The sequence below is a fragment of the Rhinolophus hipposideros genome (assembly GCF_964194185.1).
Source record: "Rhinolophus hipposideros genome assembly, chromosome: 8".
NCBI classification, from domain to species: domain Eukaryota; kingdom Metazoa; phylum Chordata; class Mammalia; order Chiroptera; family Rhinolophidae; genus Rhinolophus; species Rhinolophus hipposideros.
The window spans coordinates 840001-858404 of NC_138054.1; the positions used below are offsets into that span (position 1 = coordinate 840001).

General features: G+C 41.4%; 1 protein-coding gene across 1 annotated transcript in view; it reads left to right on the plus strand.

The window, feature by feature from the left end:
- Positions 1–11231, plus strand: part of IRF4 (interferon regulatory factor 4) — a gene marked incomplete at its 5' end in the record, with an annotated part of 14958 nt that extends 3727 nt beyond the window's left edge. The window contains 5 exons of the mRNA XM_081056439.1: positions 1–100; positions 2213–2320; positions 4820–5173; positions 8319–8431; positions 10196–11231. The exon at positions 1–100 is cut by the window's left edge and continues 45 nt beyond it. Coding sequence (XP_080912565.1) covers positions 1–100; positions 2213–2320; positions 4820–5173; positions 8319–8431; positions 10196–10339 — 819 coding nt within the window. The 3' untranslated portion in view covers positions 10340–11231. The remainder of the gene's footprint in view (positions 101–2212; positions 2321–4819; positions 5174–8318; positions 8432–10195) is intronic.
- Positions 11232–18404: the final 7173 nt, after the last annotated feature.

Here is an 18404-nt window from a genome sequence, read left to right on the forward strand (position 1 = left end):
GAGTACGTGCCTGATCAGCCACATCCGGAAATCCCATATCAATGTCCTGTGACATTTGGACCCCGAAGCCACCACTGGCAAGGCCCAGCTTGTGAAAACGGTGAGGGCTGTGCTGGGGCTGGTTGCCATGGCTGCCACTGACCCAGCAGAAGAAGCCTGGCCAGAGGGTCTTGATCTGTCCTTTTGGGCAGTACTGCAGTTCTTTCCCTTCTCAGAGCTGTTGGAAGGAGAGGTCTCTCTCTCCTGTGGGATGGTAAGACCCTCAGAGGAAGGATGCAAAGCTTTACTGACACCTGGCCTACTGTGTGCTGGGACCTATGCTCATAACTACCTTCTCTGGGGTCTTGTTTAAGCATCTCAGAGGTCCTTCCAGATAGCTAAAAACTGCTTCATTTTTTATAGAGACAAACTCACAGAATGTACCTTGTAAAAATGAGGGGCTGGAATTTAGTTTCAGATCTCCTAACCCCATTTAAGATAGGTGATGTCAGATATCAAACTAGTTGGCTATGTTTTGTAAATGATCTATTCAATAGGTTAATATTTTTCATCCTCCCCAAATTATCTTAAGCTTTATTTTTAATCTTTGGCAAAAAATAGATTTCAGGAGTCTTCCCCCACTGGATGGTACCTTAATGTTGACTGAGGGCCACATAATCTCGTTGGTCTGTTTCCAACTACACATCTGTAAAATAGTTTTACTACATCTGTGCTTGACCCTCCCCTTTAAAGGGCCACCAGGAGATTACTGAACTAGTATATTTCTCTTAACCAATGCTGTGCCCATTTCAGTTGTTCTTGGGATTAAAGGTGATAATAAAAAGGGAATGATTGAACACTATGAAGAAAAACCCATAAAAAGTCTCCACAGGGAGCCTAGCACTGGTGTTATCCCAAAAAGCTTTGCTTATTCTGGATTAGATGTGGTTCCAGGCCTGGGAATTCCCCAGACATCAAGTGGAGAGAAAATTTCACATAATATATTCGACACAGCGAAACATAAGCTTAGAACTTTTGAGTTAGTTGTTTAAGTACAAATCCTGAGAAGGGTCTTCTGTGCGTTTTAGGAATATTTTTCCTCTTTAGAATTTGATCAGTTACCCTTTTTGTAGTCATGTTCAGGTTACTCCTGGCTTACGGTATTGAAGAAGTACACCATTATTTCAGATTTGTATTTAATGGCATGTTTACCAAAAAAAACCCTCAGAATTCAGTTTTTTAAGAATGATTTGCAACAAAGGTTGTTTTCCATATCATAGAGGAGGAATTGGCTAATGTTAAACTAAAGTTCTAAAGTTCAGAGCCAGTACATCGGGCTCTACTGAACTAATAACCTTAGTAAAGAGACAACGCCTAGAACTGTTCAACAAGATTGAATAGGAAGACGTATTTTGAAACACAGGTGACATTAAATAAAGTGCCAGCAAAATTAGGTTCTGCTATATAGTCTTTCTCTATTAATGTTTAATGCTGTGCTGCCAAGAGACATGGTTCAGTTTTCTCCCAAATCCAGCAGTAGCAAGCAAAAGAAACACAGAGTAAGCAATGTATAAGTTTTTAACTGGGCTGTTTGGCATGAGAACTCATATAGACCTGAGCGGTTCAGTTCTGCTGTGAACTTGCTGTGTGAACAGGGGTAAATCACCTCATCTGTCTTGAGTCTCAGTTTCCCTGTTCGTCATATGGAGGGATGTTGGTGAAATGGTGCAAACTTCCAAATTATAAGATGAATGAGTTCTGGGGATCTAACATAATATACAGCATGGTGACTATAATAATAATATGATATTGAAAGTTGCTAACAGAGTAGATTTTAAATGCTTTCAACACACACACACACAAACACTAGTAATTATGTGTAGTGATGAACGTATTAACTAACTAAAAGAAAGAATGAAAAGAAAGAAGGGAAGAAGAGAGGGAGGAAGGAAAAAAAGGGAAAATTACAGAGGGCGAAATCCAAGTTTCCTTCCAAACTGTGAAAAGATTCCCTCTCTTCTCCTTCGACTCTGGTTTTTCCCATAGTACTTCAGCTTGTCTTTGCATCTTGAGAGAGCCAGTGGTTGACTCTAGAGGGCCAGCCTAAAGCCCTTTTCTTCTAGGGTTGATGCACCCGCCTGGGGCTAAGTGGCCACACTTCAGGGAAAGATGGCCTCCTTATGTGTGGATGGACTCTGTTTAGACATCATCTGATTTTTATTTACAAATACAGGTTGCCAGGTGACAGGAACCTTTTATGCTTGTGCCCCGCCTGAGTCCCAGGCCCCTGGAATCCCCATAGAGCCAAGCATAAGGTCTGCTGAAGCCTTGGCGCTCTCAGGTGAGTGTGGGTCGGGTCTGGAGGCACCCAGGGTCCGGCTCTGCGATACTTACCCTTACCTTTGGGTGGGTGTGATGTGTCGTGAGTACAACCTGTGGGCACTTGCTTCCCTCCTGCTGGTGCCTGGAATGGGCGTGGGCACACATGACTCCCCACCCGTGTGAATGAAGAGCACCATTAGGACAGTTAGCACTGAGCAACCAGCTTAGGATTCTGATGTAATTCTCGCGCTGGCTGAGTCATTTTAAGTTCTCCAGTGGCATCTCTCTGAATTTCCAAGAATATACAAACATTCCAGTTTCATTTACCTCTTTAGCTAACATTCTCACAATGTAGTATAATTTCTTAGAAAAAAACACAAGAACTTCTCATTTTGAAAAGCTGATTATCCTTTCAGATTTAGCCACGTACAGCTCCTCCTCAGCATTAGTCTGCCTTCTGGGACATTAGTTCTGCCTTCTTGGCCTCCATTGCATTCCCATGAGGATTGTGGTCTTCCTCTGAACTTTGATACTACTTCCAAAAAAATACGAATTAGATCTGCTTTTCAAAGTTTTATTTCTAAAAGAATCCTGGCACCTCAGAGAGCTTACCTGTTTTAAGTAAGGCACCTTAAGATGTCCTAAGCATATGTGATATATGCGTATGTGTTTTTTAGATAATGTTTTGGATTGTTTAAAAATGGGATTTGTATTTATATTAAAAACGAATAGCTTAAGCTTTGAATTTTCACTTCGCCCCCGCCCCTGGCTTCTTTAAAAATCACTGATAGAAAATATAAACTAAATTCTCAAGGTCTCAGGGAGACAAGAGTTGTGGGTGCCTTTCTTGCTCCCAGGGGAGCTGGAGTTTCTATCTTTTAGATCTTTTTGGTTCTGGAGTTCTGAATGAGGTTGCTGCTTTTCTTCTCAGATGCTTCTGAGTGATGGAGGGGCTGAGATTTTCCAAGCAGAAAGGCTTGTGCTTGTTTTTAGAAATTTTCAAAACTTTTCTTAAGCACCTAAGACTTGTGTGAGGGACTAACAAATAGGAAATAAACAGCTATTTGTATCACTCTGACCTCATGATTTCTGATGACATTAAATGAAATGAAACCTGCCCTGTAAGTCACCTCTAATGGCCTACACCCACTATCATTAGGGCACCCAGCCATCTGAGTTAGATCTCAGCCATTGTTTACAGAGGAAGAAACTGAAGTGGAGGATTGAGACAGTATGTGGGTTAAGTCTCAAAACCTGCCATTGAGGAATAAGAAGGTTTTGTGGGTTTCTGTTTTTGATATGCATAATACAGATTAATTATTGCTTTGAAAGCATTTATTAGAGAACTGCAATTCCCATTCATTTTTCCATCCCATGCAGTTATCATGAGTAGCTATTGCCTATCCATGAGGCCCTTCTGCATTTCAGTGAAGGTGCCCTTTGCAAACCAAGCTTGTTCCTTTCAGTATACGGGTCATATTTTAAAGAAGGTTCTGAAATCAGCAAAATTGCATAAATGAATTCATTTTGTTTAATGTTTTTGAAAGGACAGTTTTAGAGTTATTTTCAAACTTAAACACATAGCTTTAGTGGGGTTTCAGCAGACTTTATTCTCAGAACATTTCTCTCATTGATTCCTTTCTTTCCACATAAATTAATTTTATTATACAAGTAGTACATACACAGTGTGAAAACTAATTTAAAAAATCAGAAAAGCAAAAATGGAAAATAAGAACATCACATTCCCATCACCCAGAGATCTTCACTGTTAAAGCCTTAGTGCTTAGCCTTCTGGGAACTTCAATGTGTATAAATATAAATATATATATATATATATATATATATATATATATATATATTTACCTAAATGACATATTGATAATTTTAGGGTAGTTTCAGATGTATGGGTAGATTTATTTTTTCTTTTTTCCCTGAAACATTATATTCTTTTTGCTAGCAGAAATTAAATTTAGGATTTTCTTCAAAATCAAAATTGATTGTCATACTTAAAGATGAATTTTTGTTCAGTTTGTCTAAAATGACTTAGTATATTAGACACGTTTTGTCATTACCACTACCACCATCACTAAAAAAACAAAAACAAAAACAAAAACAAACAAACAGAGAGAGAAAGAAAATGACATAGTAAGTTCTTAACAGTGGTGCTCTCTAATACAAGTCAAACATTTTGCAGAAAATTACTAAAAGGTATGCTCCCCCCCCCCAAAAAAAAATAACCCACATCACAGAAATTTGGAAAATGCTAAGTTAAAAAACATCAAACCGATTTCTTGTGGAACTTCTTGAATGTCTCTCATTGTCTTTGAAGCTCCAGGAGGAAAGTAAGGGCGTGAGCATTTCCTAGACTTCCTGACCTTGGGATGTTTTACTTTCTACAGAGCATCTTGGGACACCAGTGTCCCACCAAATACTTTGTTCTGGCTAGTGGTTTGGCACCCTTGTGGGAACACAGTGCTCCTTGGTCCCTCAGCACTGACCCGAAGTCCTGTCTTTGCAGACTGCCGACTCCACATCTGCTTGTACTACCGGGAGATCCTGGTGAAAGAGGTGACCACGGCCAGCCCCGAAGGCTGTCGGATCTCCCATGGGCACACCTACGATGCCAGTAACCTGGACCAGGTTCTCTTCCCCTACCCGGAGGACAATGGCCAGAGGAAAAACATCGAGAAACTGCTGAGCCACCTGGAAAGGGGCGTGGTCCTCTGGATGGCTCCTGATGGGCTCTATGCCAAACGGCTGTGCCAGAGCAGGATCTACTGGGACGGGCCTTTGGCACTGTGTGGCGACCGGCCCAACAAGCTGGAGAGAGACCAGACCTGCAAGCTCTTTGACACACAGCAGTTTTTATCAGGTAATGTACCTAATTATTGGTCAGAATGGAGTGCCCCATACCTGTAAGCCTTACCGAGAGAATGGAGGTGGTGAGGGCATGTCTGCCACAGTGGTCAGAAACAGAAGACCACTTCCACGCGGACAGAGAGCGTCCTGCTGCGAATCTCTGAACCCACTCGGGCGTAACCCAGAACAGGGTTCTAGCTTGGTTCGCATCTCACCTCTCCTGGTACTACCACTCCAGTGTACCACTGGCGGGGTGCAGAGGAGGGAGATCTCCCAGGAGGCTGGAATTCAGGCTGAGGACTTGAAATCCTGGAGTTCAACAGTCACCTACTAATAAGGTTCACGTTTTATTGGCAGAATGATCTCCGCAAGCATGTCTGTTGATGTTTCTGCTCTTTGAAGGTTCTTGGGACAATTGCAAATGTTAGAAGTCTATTGTTAATATTCTTGGTTGTGAGATGTATCATCTTTATGCAGCCCTCCAGCAGGTGGGACCAAAAATAGAGTATGTGGAACTGATTTGCAAAAGGGAAATTATGAGAAGCCTATGAGCTATCTCTATGATAAGTGTGTTTCAAATCATATTTTCCAGAACCAGTAAGTTTTGTTTTCCTATTTTTGATTCCATGACAATTAAGTCAGCCCAGGGCAGACTTTTATGAAACTACTGGCCAGGTTATTGTTGAAGCTTCACCCACAGTGTTCATTTAACTGTCTACATGGACACTGCCTCTTTTGGAGGAGAAAGCTAGTGTAACCTGCCCTCTAACTGCCAATATCCCTCCACCTTGTCCTCACCTGTCTATTATAATCTCCTCCTTCAGAGACGCCCAGTGTGTTTGGCTCTACACATGCCTGTCCTTTCCCCAAATGTGCATCTTGGTTCAGTTCATTTAAAATAAAAGTAAGCAGGGTGTCTGTGCTCTGGTTCCGTTGACATGTGCTCAGCCTTTTGTGTGTGAGTTGCCCAGATTCTCTTAGGCTCATTCAAATTCTTTTTGGCACCCCCCAAAACAAATATCTCCCTAGAAATACTAAGCCTCCCACAGAGGTGTGACAAGAAAAAGAGGGAGAGCTGAGTCTCTGGTTGCCCAAGGCAGCATCATGGTGAGAAAGGCACAAGGGTCTGAATGCCCCTCTCACTGAGCTGTAAAATTGCCTCTGAGCCTGTGCTGTGACTGCCCCATCTGTCCTGGGGACCAGCATGGTCATCATGGGGAGGCCTGAGGGAGAGGCAAGAGTGGCTGAGGGGTGCCCTGTCTACACCTTCTGTGCTGCAGTGGCGTCTGAGAGAGCCCACCAAGTTTGCATCTTCTCAGAGATTGTGAATCTTAGTCTCTTTGGATCCAGAAACTACTGCAGGGCTTCTTTTTTGTTGTTATTATTGTTTGTTTTTTTTTTTAGTTTCAGGTGTACAAAACAATGTAATAGTTAGACGTTTACGACCCTCACAAAGTGATAGGCCCCCTCCCATAATCTACTACCCCTCTGATATCGTATATCGGTGTTACACTTCCACTGACTCTATCCCCTGTGCTGCACTCCACATCCTGTGACATTCAGTACTATTCAGCTTCAGCTTCAGGGGTTTTATTTAAGGCACCCCAGGGACCTTAAATAAAAGGGGCCCAGGGAATGGCCCATTCCCCCGAGTTTCTCTCAGCACGCATGTTTTAGGAAGATGAGTTCCTCCTATGTTAAGTAAGCTGCAAGTTGGGCTTGGAGTCACAGTGAACTCAGAGGTGGACAAGGCAAGAAGCACGCAGACGTGACGGGCTGGCTGTGAGCTTCCCCGGGAGGGTTCACGTGCCTAGAATTTAGTGTTTGTCTTGAGCCACGGTTGTTTTTGTTTTCTTTTTATCTCATTCTTCTGTAACCAAGAGCTGTGCCTTTTGTCCACGGCAACCCCTTATCTGGAAGTGTTTATTCACTAAGGAGCACAGAGGAACCTGGGACCTTACAAACTGAAGCTGTGCGGAGCAGCTTCTGTATAACCAAAGTTCCCTCAGCACATCCTCTTGGTGCCAAGCACTGGAGGCGGCACTTTTTAGAGAACTCTATCAAGTCCCACTCTGACGAGCTTGTGTGGGTGTAGTCTCAGACCTCCTCAGTGCGGAATGCCTTGTATACGTTCTGACTAAGTTGGCTGGGTTTGAATTGAATTCTGGAAGAAAATAAAGCAGGAAGTCAAATAGTGTAGTGAGTTAGTTAGAAACTTCTTCAGTTGAAGAGAACAGTGGAAATCTTTGATATGCACCCATTCAGGATCTGCAGTCTACTAGGGACGGCCCCCACAGGCAAAGCCCGAGGGTGTGGATCTGCTGAAGATGCAGCAGCGTGCTGTTCTGCAAAAGTAGCAGACTGTGTAAGCGCTGTTCTCCTGCAGACATGACATCTGACTCTAGTGGAAATAGGAGCAGCTAGAGGCACGAGAGTCGTCTTGAGTGTGGGTGAGGAGACAGGGGTCAATGCTGGGGGGGCACTACGTCTCTGCAGTAGGACTCCGGTCTCGGTTCTGATCCTGAGGGCAGGAGGGCTGGCTTTAAGGCGTACGCATCCACAGAAGTGGAGGCCCCTAGCGCTTCCTCACTACCCGGCTCATCTCAAATCACCTGTCCCAGAAGACAGGCAAGAAGTCAGCTCAGAGTCACTAGGACCCAGTTTGGTCCTAGTGCCAAGTGGGACGCAGCCGCCCATAACCAATGTTCAGTCTCCAAGACAACGTCCAACATTTCCCGTGCTGCCGGAGTGACAGAGTGGTCCTGGGTAGCACTGAGAGCAGACTATCAGATTTCAGCAGTTTTGAGGTGAGGTTTTTTTAAGTAATCCTGGGACAAGTCAGAAAATTCAGATTCTTTTCAAAGAAAATTCCTCCTTTTTATAAACTATTCTTTTGCCTCTACATGACTACATTGCTTTCCTTTTTCTTCCTACTTTACTCCCTTCCGCTGCCTTTTGCAACCTCATGGGTCCAAGTGCTACAAAGCATGGTCCCTACTGGGGTCTGAAGTTAAGGACCCATTCAGAAAGAGAGTTCTCATTCCTATTTCAGTCTTCCAAATCTTAGAGCAGTCGCTTTCTGCCTTAACCTGCCGTGCTCAGTGATGAGTGTTTCTGAGTGTGGTTTTTATTTTCTTTTTCTTGTGTGGTTTCTCCAGAGCTGCAAGCCTTTGCTCACCATGGCCGCCCGCTGCCAAGATTGCAGGTAACGCTATGCTTTGGGGAAGAGTTTCCAGACCCTCAGAGGCAAAGGAAGCTCATCACTGCTCACGTAAGTATTTAGTCACATTCAAATGACTGACTGTTTCTCTGTCTTCATCAAGTGCAGTGCCCCATTCAGAGAAAAGAAACTGTCAGGTGACCTGGGAAGCAGTGAGGCGGAGGCGTGGTTCAGAGGGGGCTGCAGGGCCTGCAGCTGGAAACTGTCCAGCTGATCCTCGCATGACAGAGCAGCTTCTCCCAAATGGGAAGCTGTCAACTGACTTGTGCATTTTGTAGATCTCCTCCAGATTTTCCCCACACCCTCATTTATTTCTAGAGTTTTAGAAATTATTTAATTTTTGGAAACCAAGGGTCATGTGTTATTTGGAGGAGACTAAATTTTGCAAAGCATTCAAGTGGATCAGACCATTGTCATGTTGTTCTCCAGCAGAGTTTAAGACAGGTTCAACTGTGGCAGGTAGACATCTTTTTTTCATGAGAAAGAAAAGAAATAAAAGGTTTCTATAGATAAAATTTAGCATTAATTTGCCACAGAAAAGAGTTTTGAATACCTAGGATTTTTGTATTTGAAAATCAGGAGTTATTAATAGACCCTGACAATGAGCAGCAAAGGTAAAAAATTATACCCAATAACCGAAAAATGCAGGTCATCTTTTAGTTCTGATCGGTTTCTTATTGAATAGTAAAAAAAAAAGACCACTATCTAATCTTGAACATGCAACCCCCCTTCTGTACTGTAAAATAAAAAACCAACCAATAAACAAAAATATAGTCCCATAGACTTCAGAATTCTCTCACGAATCCCCTCCAGTGATTGATACAATTATTGATATAATAATTGATATCTTGTTAACCACTGGGATTGTTAAACGACTAAATAAACTTGGCATTGATAAATAACATTTCAGAAGTTGGTAATAAGCTCCCCCATCAGTCTGATTTTAAGGGTTTTGGATGCACTACCTTTCCTCTTGGTTAGGCAAGGTTCCTCAGGCAAGGGTCCCTGAAATCATGCTGTATGGTGCGGAAGAGGAAAAGGGGATGTATCCCCAGGACCTCCTACTCCCTTTATTATGGATTTAATTTATTTCAGGTACTTTAAATAAATTATGCTTAAGTTACTAAAAATCAAATAACATAAAGGCTCAATTTAATAGCACAATTCACTGAAAATGTTTGGTTTTCTCAGAGGTTGCAAAATCAATAAAAGCTGAAAGTAGAAATTTTTTGGTGAATGTGATCCACTCTAATAACCAAACTAGATGGATTTGGGATCAATTAACTTTTCTTTACCCACAATAGCAGTTTTGTTGTTGATTTGGTTTCTTTTTCTTTTCTCTTTGGTTTAGAAACATACAGTTGTTCTGGGTCATCCTGGAATCATAAATTGTTCAGGATGAGCCCTCTCATCCCTGTCAAACTCCAGTTGTGGAAAAATAACCTCATTGGCCTAAATTACATTGAATATTACCTCAAACTTCCTTTTAATTTAACATTTTATCTGTTTTGGCTTCAGTCTCAAGACTGAAACATAAATTTCAAGCAGATAATTTAAAAGTATCATTTTTAACTTTAACTTCAATTGAAACCCAGAATAAGTAGATTTTGTTCCTAGAGGTTTGTGTAGGGAGGGACTAACAAAAAAATTAGTCTTATGAAGGTCCCAAATATAAAATGTTTTGATGTGTTATAGCAAATAACTTTGGGCTTAACTTTACTGAACCCTTGGATATTGAGTTATTTAATGATGAACCAATTGCGGGATGTTAAAAAGAATGTCTTAGTAACGTCTTCTTAAAATCTCTTATTGAAGGTCGAACCTCTTCTAGCCAGACAACTGTATTATTTTGCTCAACAAAACAGTGGACATTTCCTAAGGGGCTATGATTTACCCGAACACATTAGCAGTCCAGAGGATTATCACAGATCTATTCGCCACTCCTCCATTCAAGAATGAAAAAACATCAAGACGTGTGATTTTGTTTCATAGTAAATATCTGACTTTGACAAGAACAGCTGATTGAACCACCTCTTTTTCTTTGAGGAATTTAAGGATTGGAACTTCAGTTCAACACTTGCGAATCTCAGCAAAAATATGTGCGGAAAATCCGCTCCATCTAATTGACAGATGAGCTTATTCCAAAACAAAGGATGGTCTTCAGGGTATTCTGCGGACAGACTGTCGTTGACGATAACTGTGAAAATTACCCAGAGGGTGTGTTTACATTTACTTAAATGCTATCTCTAATTTGATGTGGATTATTTCTTGCTTGAAGACTGAGAAAACTTGTGTTTCAATATTGATCACTAATTAGAGTGATGAAAGCACTTAAGTATTGTACTATTTCTCAGGGAAGTAAAATCTAAATTTGAGGCTACTCTGCCTACAAAAGAAACGGATTAACATACATAGGAGATGTTGCTCTTATAGCACATGCTTGCTTATAGAAGGAAACAGAATCTTTGACTGAAGTCGGGCCACGATGTCTCCAGCTTTGGGTTGGCCCATCTCTCCACCTGACCTGGGTCTCATCCCAGGGTGGGCTTTCAAGCCTTGCCTTTTGCTGCCCCTGCTTGCTTTCTCTCTTTGGGTGTCCCTGGAAACCAGTTGGTAGACTCTTGCGTTTTTCTTGAGCCAAAAGGCATTAGGGCTACCCTTGAGTAGTAATTTTTTTTTAATTGATGTAAAATTGATACGTAACATTATATGTTTCAGGAATACATAATTCAACATCTGTATGCACTACAAAGTGATCACCTGCAAAATCTAGTTACCATTTTCACCACACAATTGGACCCCTTTACCATTTCATGGCCCCCCAACCCTGGTAACCAACAGTCTGCTCTCTGTATCTATGAGTTTGTTTTTGTTTATTTTTGTTTTTAGATTCCATTTATGAATGAAATCATATAGTATTTGTCTTTCTTCATCTGACTTATTTTGCTTAGCATAATACCCTCAGGGTCCATCTGCGTTGTTGCGAATGGCAAGATTTCATCATTTTTGAATAATATTCATATAATATGCATTATATATGTGAAAAAATATATATATATACTGGAGGTGCCAAAAAATGTATATACATGACTTGTATTCATCTTTTGTTATTGGTATATATTATTATAATTTTAATATAGTTTTTTCCTTTCTTAAAATATGTATAAATTTTTTTGACACCCTCTGTATATATATATGACATCTTCTTTATCCATTCATCCACTGATGGACACTTAGGTTGTTTCCATGTCTTGGCCATTGTAAATAATGCTGCAGTGAACATAGGGATATATATATCTTTTTAAATTAATTTTTTGTATTCTTCAGATAAAAACCCAGAAGTGGAATTGCTGGGTCATAAGGTAGCCCTATTTTTAATCTCCACACTGTTTTCCATAGTGGCTGCACCAATCTGCAATCCCACCGACTGCACAAGGGTTCCCTTTTCTCCACATCCGCGCCAACACTTGTTGTTTGTTGACTTATTGATGATAGCCATTCTGACAGGAGTAAGGTGATATCTCATCATGGTTTTGATTTGCATTTCTCTGATGATTAATGACGTTGAGCATGTTTCCATATGTCTGTTGGCCAAATGTATGTCCTCTTTGGAGAAATGTCTCTTCATGTCCTCTGCCCATTTTTAAATCAGGTTGCTTGCTTTTGTGTTGTTGAGCTGTATGATTTTTTTTATATATTCTGGATATTAACCCCTTAATCATGCATTGTCATATGTATGATTTACAAATATTTTCTCCCATTCAGTAAGTTAGTTGCCTTTTCGTTTTGATGGTGATTTCCTTCACTGTGAAGAAGCATTTTAGTTTGATGTAGTCCCATTTGTTGAGTTTTGCTTTTGTTTCCCTTGCCTTTGGAGTCAGATCCACTTGAGTACTACGTTTTTATCTATCCTACAATCTAGTAACGACTAAGATTTTTTTGTTTGTCTTTTTGTCTCTCATTCTGTAGAAATTATTGCTAAAATTTTTTTCTTAAAGAAGAAGAAAAAAGACAGATCAACAATTCAAGTACTAAAGATACATTTTTGAAACTCGGTGACATTTCCCCTCTTATCCTGTTTGTTTTGTTTGGCTATCAGTGACTTATCCATGACAACACTAAAGAGAAGGAGCCGGTGCTTTTCACATTGGTGAACTCTGTTAGGAAAGATGATGACAGGGTTGCACGGGTTGCATAACTGCAGACTCAGTGGGTTGTTTCTGCTTATTTTGTATATTATATGCTTCCTCATGCCAATCATGGTTTGACAGGGCCTTAAAATTCCTGGGCTTTTTCCAAATGCATCTTTTTGTAGAATCACTAAGATCTCCATTTGCCTAAATAAACCTGACCACTTACTTGTTTGTTTTGGAAAAGTACAGATTTTTAGACTTTGCTGCCAACATCCCACATTTTTGTCTTAACACAAAATAATTGCTATTACTTTTAGGCTCAGCAGAAGACTTGATAGTTCTCAAATATATGCCACTTTTATTCTAGTCTATTTTTTAGTCATTCAACAAACTGTATACCTTGCACTAGATAAAGTATAGCATTTATCCTGTTTGGGAAGCAATAAAGCATTGGACTGTCATTTCTTTTTTTTTTTTCATTTCTTAAAGACATTTTTAATGCTAAAACAATTATATTAACTAGAGAAAATGTAAACAATATAGAAGGGCAAAAAATAAGGCTCATGCTTCTTCTCAGCCCAACTCCTCCTCCTTAGAAGTGTTCACAAGAAGAGTTTGACTTATTCATCCAACACATTTCACTTTTCTATAAATATACATAAACTTAAAAAACCTCATGGAATCGTCTTGCACCCACTTTTATGCAGGGCCCTGTAGCCTAACAATACAGACTTACCTCATTCTTTTCAGAGGCATTGTTGTAGAACCCACAGCATGTGGTCAGTGCTTTTTGGGGCATCTCACTAGGTGCTCAGCACAAGCGTGTTTGGGCAGCAGATGGTATTTGTCATGAACTGCAGTAATTTATACATCTTATAGATGCAAAGTATTTTGGGTAAATTATCCTAAGGGGTACACGAAGGCGAAAAGCAGCCACTGTGACGCAGGCCCCAGTGTGTGGCTCTGTTCACTGCAGCACGTTTAGCCTACAGCAGCACCTCAGGGAGGCTTTGGGCTGTCTGTCCTGGGTGCTGCATCTTCTTAATTCTCCAAGTAGATGCTTGATTTCAATTGCTGTTGTGATCTTCCTTCCTTCCTTTTTTTTTTTTCTTTTTTTTCAGTATTAATCAGCTTTACACTGGAGTTACATTTTCTGGAAAGTGCTGTTGGCTTGGGGCACTTCCGCTTTTTCTCATTATTACGCTCAACTACATTGACTGTTAATTTTGAGGGATCCAGAGTGAGTCTAGTGAATGAACTAATTATGAAATAATCAGGGTGAAGAATTCTGACAGTTGTCTCAGGACTTTGGAAAGGAATGGCTGCATGATTCCTTGACTTGATAAAATGGGATTACCAAACCTAGACCAAACCAGTTTGTTCTCAATGAAAGATGCTGTAAAAGAGTTTAGCACTTGTTAATGCTACAACGCTTTGGATTGCATGGAAAAAAAATGTGTTTAAGTCTCACAGGTGCATTTTATTGCCCTATTTCTTGTTCTTGGATTTGGCAAAACCATGGGTAGTAATTGATGTCTTCTGAAACACTAAAGAGAACCAGGGTGACCACCTCATTTCAAACCAAAACCTTGGAATCCTTTCAGTCCTGAGCAAAACAGGAGTTAGTCACCCTACAGAGAACCCAGCAAGATTATTGTGTTTAAAGTAGAAAGAGGCTGTTTCATTGGGTGAGAAAATTTTAAATCCTACTGTGGAATGGGCAGCACGAAATGTGGTTATTACCTAAGTGCGGGTATGCTGAGGTTTGTGTTTAAAAAAAGATGTGAATCGGCTAAGACATGAACAAGACTTTCTTCCCCTGTCACTGTACGGGAATCCTGGAGGTGGAACAAGTCTGGGAGTCTTGGTGCAGGGTCTGGCTTCCGTGGGAGAAGCTGAGCAGGGAACGGCATCTTGAGTGAGGGCTCACTCCTGCACCAAAGAAGGCCCAAAAGTATTTTCTTGGCATCAGTTACTTCTTAGTAAAAATCCAAACACAGTGCCAAACTCCTTTCATTACTCTTTTCCCACAGGAGAATGTTTTTCTGGAAGCAGTGAGCTTCTTTCAGGGCTATATTTTTGTTCACTATCTCCCTAAGTAGCTGGTAGGCATCCCTAATACAACATTTAAACAGGTGGGTGCATGTTGCATTGGGACTCCCCTACCGTCTGGGTTGTCCTGCCGCTTGCTTTCCCACACCGCGTCTGTGAGACTGATCCACGGCGATGTAGCTGGACCTCATCCACCCCTCATCAACTCCTTGAATAGCCTGTCACATAAATGCAGTGAAGGTCAATTTTGCGGGTATTTATTTTCACTGCCTTAAGGAAAGCATGTATATAAAATGTAGCAAAAGTGGAGAAGAGAGGAGATATGGAAGAGAGAATGGCCAACAGGCAGTTCTTCCAGAATGAAGTCATTTTGCTTTAGACTCATGTTGATGGAAGAGACCTCCTAGGTAGTGGCCTTCACTCCCCTGCACCCCTTTTACAGGTGGGCAGGACCAGGCAGCTTCCTTGAGTCAATTTAATGCTGTACTTACATTGTTGCCATCTTGTTGCCGAGCCTCTCAGGCAAGGGTGTCTGGAGAACTAGGTTGGTCATTATGTGGACAATCCTTGTACATAATCGTGTCATGAATTTTGGTATAAATTACTTTTCAATGCAGATTGATATTTGTGATAATCTGGTGTTTTAGGTAGTTAATAAATAAAGACTTCTTAGAAAACAATCTGTTATGGGCTGTGTGTGTTATTAAACACTGGTCTTATAACTTTTTAAATACTTCCTCCTTCTGTTGCATTTTTTCAGCAAGGCTGCTTTGGCAGCCTGCTTCCTTCCTGGTTTTCATATACGTCCCGAAAATCAGATTTCAAAGTGTTTAGCTTGTTTTAAAAAAATGCAAAACTTGTCCTAGCGTTGGACAGTTCCTCCAGCCCACGTAAACACATCTAAGGAGAGTAGTGGACATCTTTTGTTTTCTCCCCCTCCTGTCCCTTAACAGGTCTAGTAAACCCAAGGAAATTGTTGTTAATGTGTCCTTTCATATTCACAGGCCCTTTGATTTTGTCCTTGTAAAAGGTAGGGGAGGGGATGTAGGTTAACCAGCATCCTGAATATGAAATGTAACAGAAAACTGTGGAGAAGAGCATACACATGAGGTGAAATCTCCTGAGAGATGCAACCCCTGGTGGCCTTTGGTGGCTTTCTGTCTGCTAACTCGTCTCTGCAACCAGAGCAGGAGGCCTCCTTTCTCAGCCCTTGTTTTGCTCAATTTCTCATGTGAACTGTCCCCTTCAGCTCGATCAGTCTTACTAGTCTGTTTAGAACACTGGAAACACAGGGCTGCACCTTGCGTTGTCAAAATCCTTGCAGTCGAAGATTGCTTGGAGCTGTCAGAAATACTTAGTTTGCAACTAGGAGCCACAGGATATGAGATCAGAATAATTTTGAATTTGCTAAGTGGCAATCGAATAGAAAAAATGGGAAAATAATGTATCATACTACTGCTTTTTGGGGCTTTATCTACTCATACTCAGCAAGTATGGATGGACTTGAATCAGTGTATATAAGCAAGTTTTTTTCAAGCAATATATCAACTCTTTATATCTAAAAGCGAGTTTCAAAGGGATTTTGAGCCCTTGAACATGTTGCTAAGTAATTTTACACCTCCCTTAGGTTCCAAGGTTTATAAACCTTTCTTTATGCAGTGTGGAAATTTGACTGCATTGGATTCAGTTTCCTTGAAGCAAGTATTACCTTGACAAAGAAATAATTTTGTATAAAGTGCACTGGCCATGCTTATCCATACCAGAAAAACACTATCAAGTTCTATATCATCTCTCTGGAAAAGAAACTTCAGGGGTCATAATACCTCATTTTTTTTTCTAGGACAAGCTATACTTAAATTAACCCAGGCAGAGAGATATCTTCTGAATAAGTGGAGAATTACAAATTACAGGATGGGTACCTGGAAAACCAAGTACTCTTATTTTTTATTATTTTATTTTATTTTATTTTTTTATTAGTTTCAGGTGTACAAGACAAGGTAATGCTTAGACGTTCATCATTTATATCCCTCACACTGTGAACCCCCTTCCCCCCATCCACTATCCCTCCGACCTCGCACCGAGCCATCACATTATATATATAAAATTATAGTTGGCATTCATTAATGTTTAGCTTCTGGTGTACAGTGCCATGATCAGGCATCCACAGTACCCCTGAGGTGGTCTCCCATATAGGACGCACCAAGTACTCCTCTGAGTGACTCCCACTGCTGCCAGGCAGGCAGTGTTGGCAGCTGACTGTCCTCAGTGAATTCCTTGAGGCCAGAGGGGCCTTGCTGTGCTGTTGTCAGCAGGATGGCCTCCAGCCTTATTGTTTAGACCATCTGTCTGACATACTCGATTGTCAAGTTCATTTTATTCCAATACTTGAGTGAATGGTCAAAAGTTTGGAATCTGTGGAGTTCAAACAATGGACATTTTATTATCCTTAAAAGCATTTGCTTCTCTTCTTTATGTCAACGACAATTGACATTCCCCGCCCCTCCTTTCCCCACAGTCTCTGCCCCTTTCCCATTGTCTTGGGCACAGTGAGAATAATCTCAGTAAACATAACATCCTTTGCCTCTTATTTCTTCTCCTTCTGGGTCAGGTTTCCATAACAATCTTTACCTGGAAGAAAATCAGCAAATGTATCTGAAACTTCTACCTTTATTTCTTACCATTCCCTTCTCTGGTTTCACACTCCAGTCCTGCTGAACAATTGCAATTTCCAAAGGTGCCTGTCTTCCCTCTCTTGGAAGACTTCTGCTGCCCTCTGCTCACCTCGCTAGCTCCCTTTCCCCACTAGATCTCAGCTATGGAACCTTCTTAGCTTCCCATGAACAGGTCAGGAGGCTTTCTCATTTGTACCCTGTTTGGATATGTGAGGATAATGTTGTTGAAGTATTTAAAAAGATGTCCCCCACTAAGACCACTCTCCCCTGTTCTTACTCCATGGGTGCTCACCGTTGCAGGGCACAAAGAAAATAACCTGGCTGTCTGCTCCTGGCATTTTTCTTCCAAAGACAGGTTCTCAGGGAAAAAATAGAGAACTCATGGGGTCTGGGAATTTAAGTAAGATAAATCCTTTCACTGCTCTGGCCTCCCACCCAAGATTAGAGAAAAATGCTCACAGCTGAGGAAAGAGGAAAGAGAATGAGAAAAAATCAGTGCATTGAGTTCAGCACACACACGTGCATGAACGTGCACACACACACACACACACAGGTGTGTGCACAAGCCTTTGTCCACCACAGGAAGTGCAGAAGCTCAAGCCCAGCACCCCTTCCTGCCCATGGGAAAACTGTTCTTCCCCGCCTGTCTCTTGGGTATAGTTCTTCTCCCTGCCATGGCCCCCTGGACACCCTACCCCTCCAACGCTGGATGCCTGGATGCGCTGTCTTCTGAGCTATTATGTTGTGGATGAACCCTCTTTAGGCTTCCTGGCTGTGGCTACGGCCCTCCCTGTCACCCCCACTGTCCCAGCGAGCCTCCTTCCCTCATCTTCCACCCTCCACATTCACCCCTTGCCTTTGCCCCTCCCCCACTTTAACCTCATGTGACCACTAAAGAACATTGATTTACATGTTCTTTTGTGGTAAAATACACAACAAGTAAAATGTCCCATTTTGTAGTGTGTAACTCAGTGACATTAAGTATATTTACTTCGTGCTGTGCTACCATCACACCACCCTCTGGAAAACTGAAACTCTGCACCCACTGAACAATGACTTCCCACCCCTCAGCCCAGACCCTGGCAACTATCATTCTACTTTCTGTCTCTCTGAATTTGACTCCCTCATATAAGTGGAATCATATAGTAGTGATTCTTTTGTGGCTGG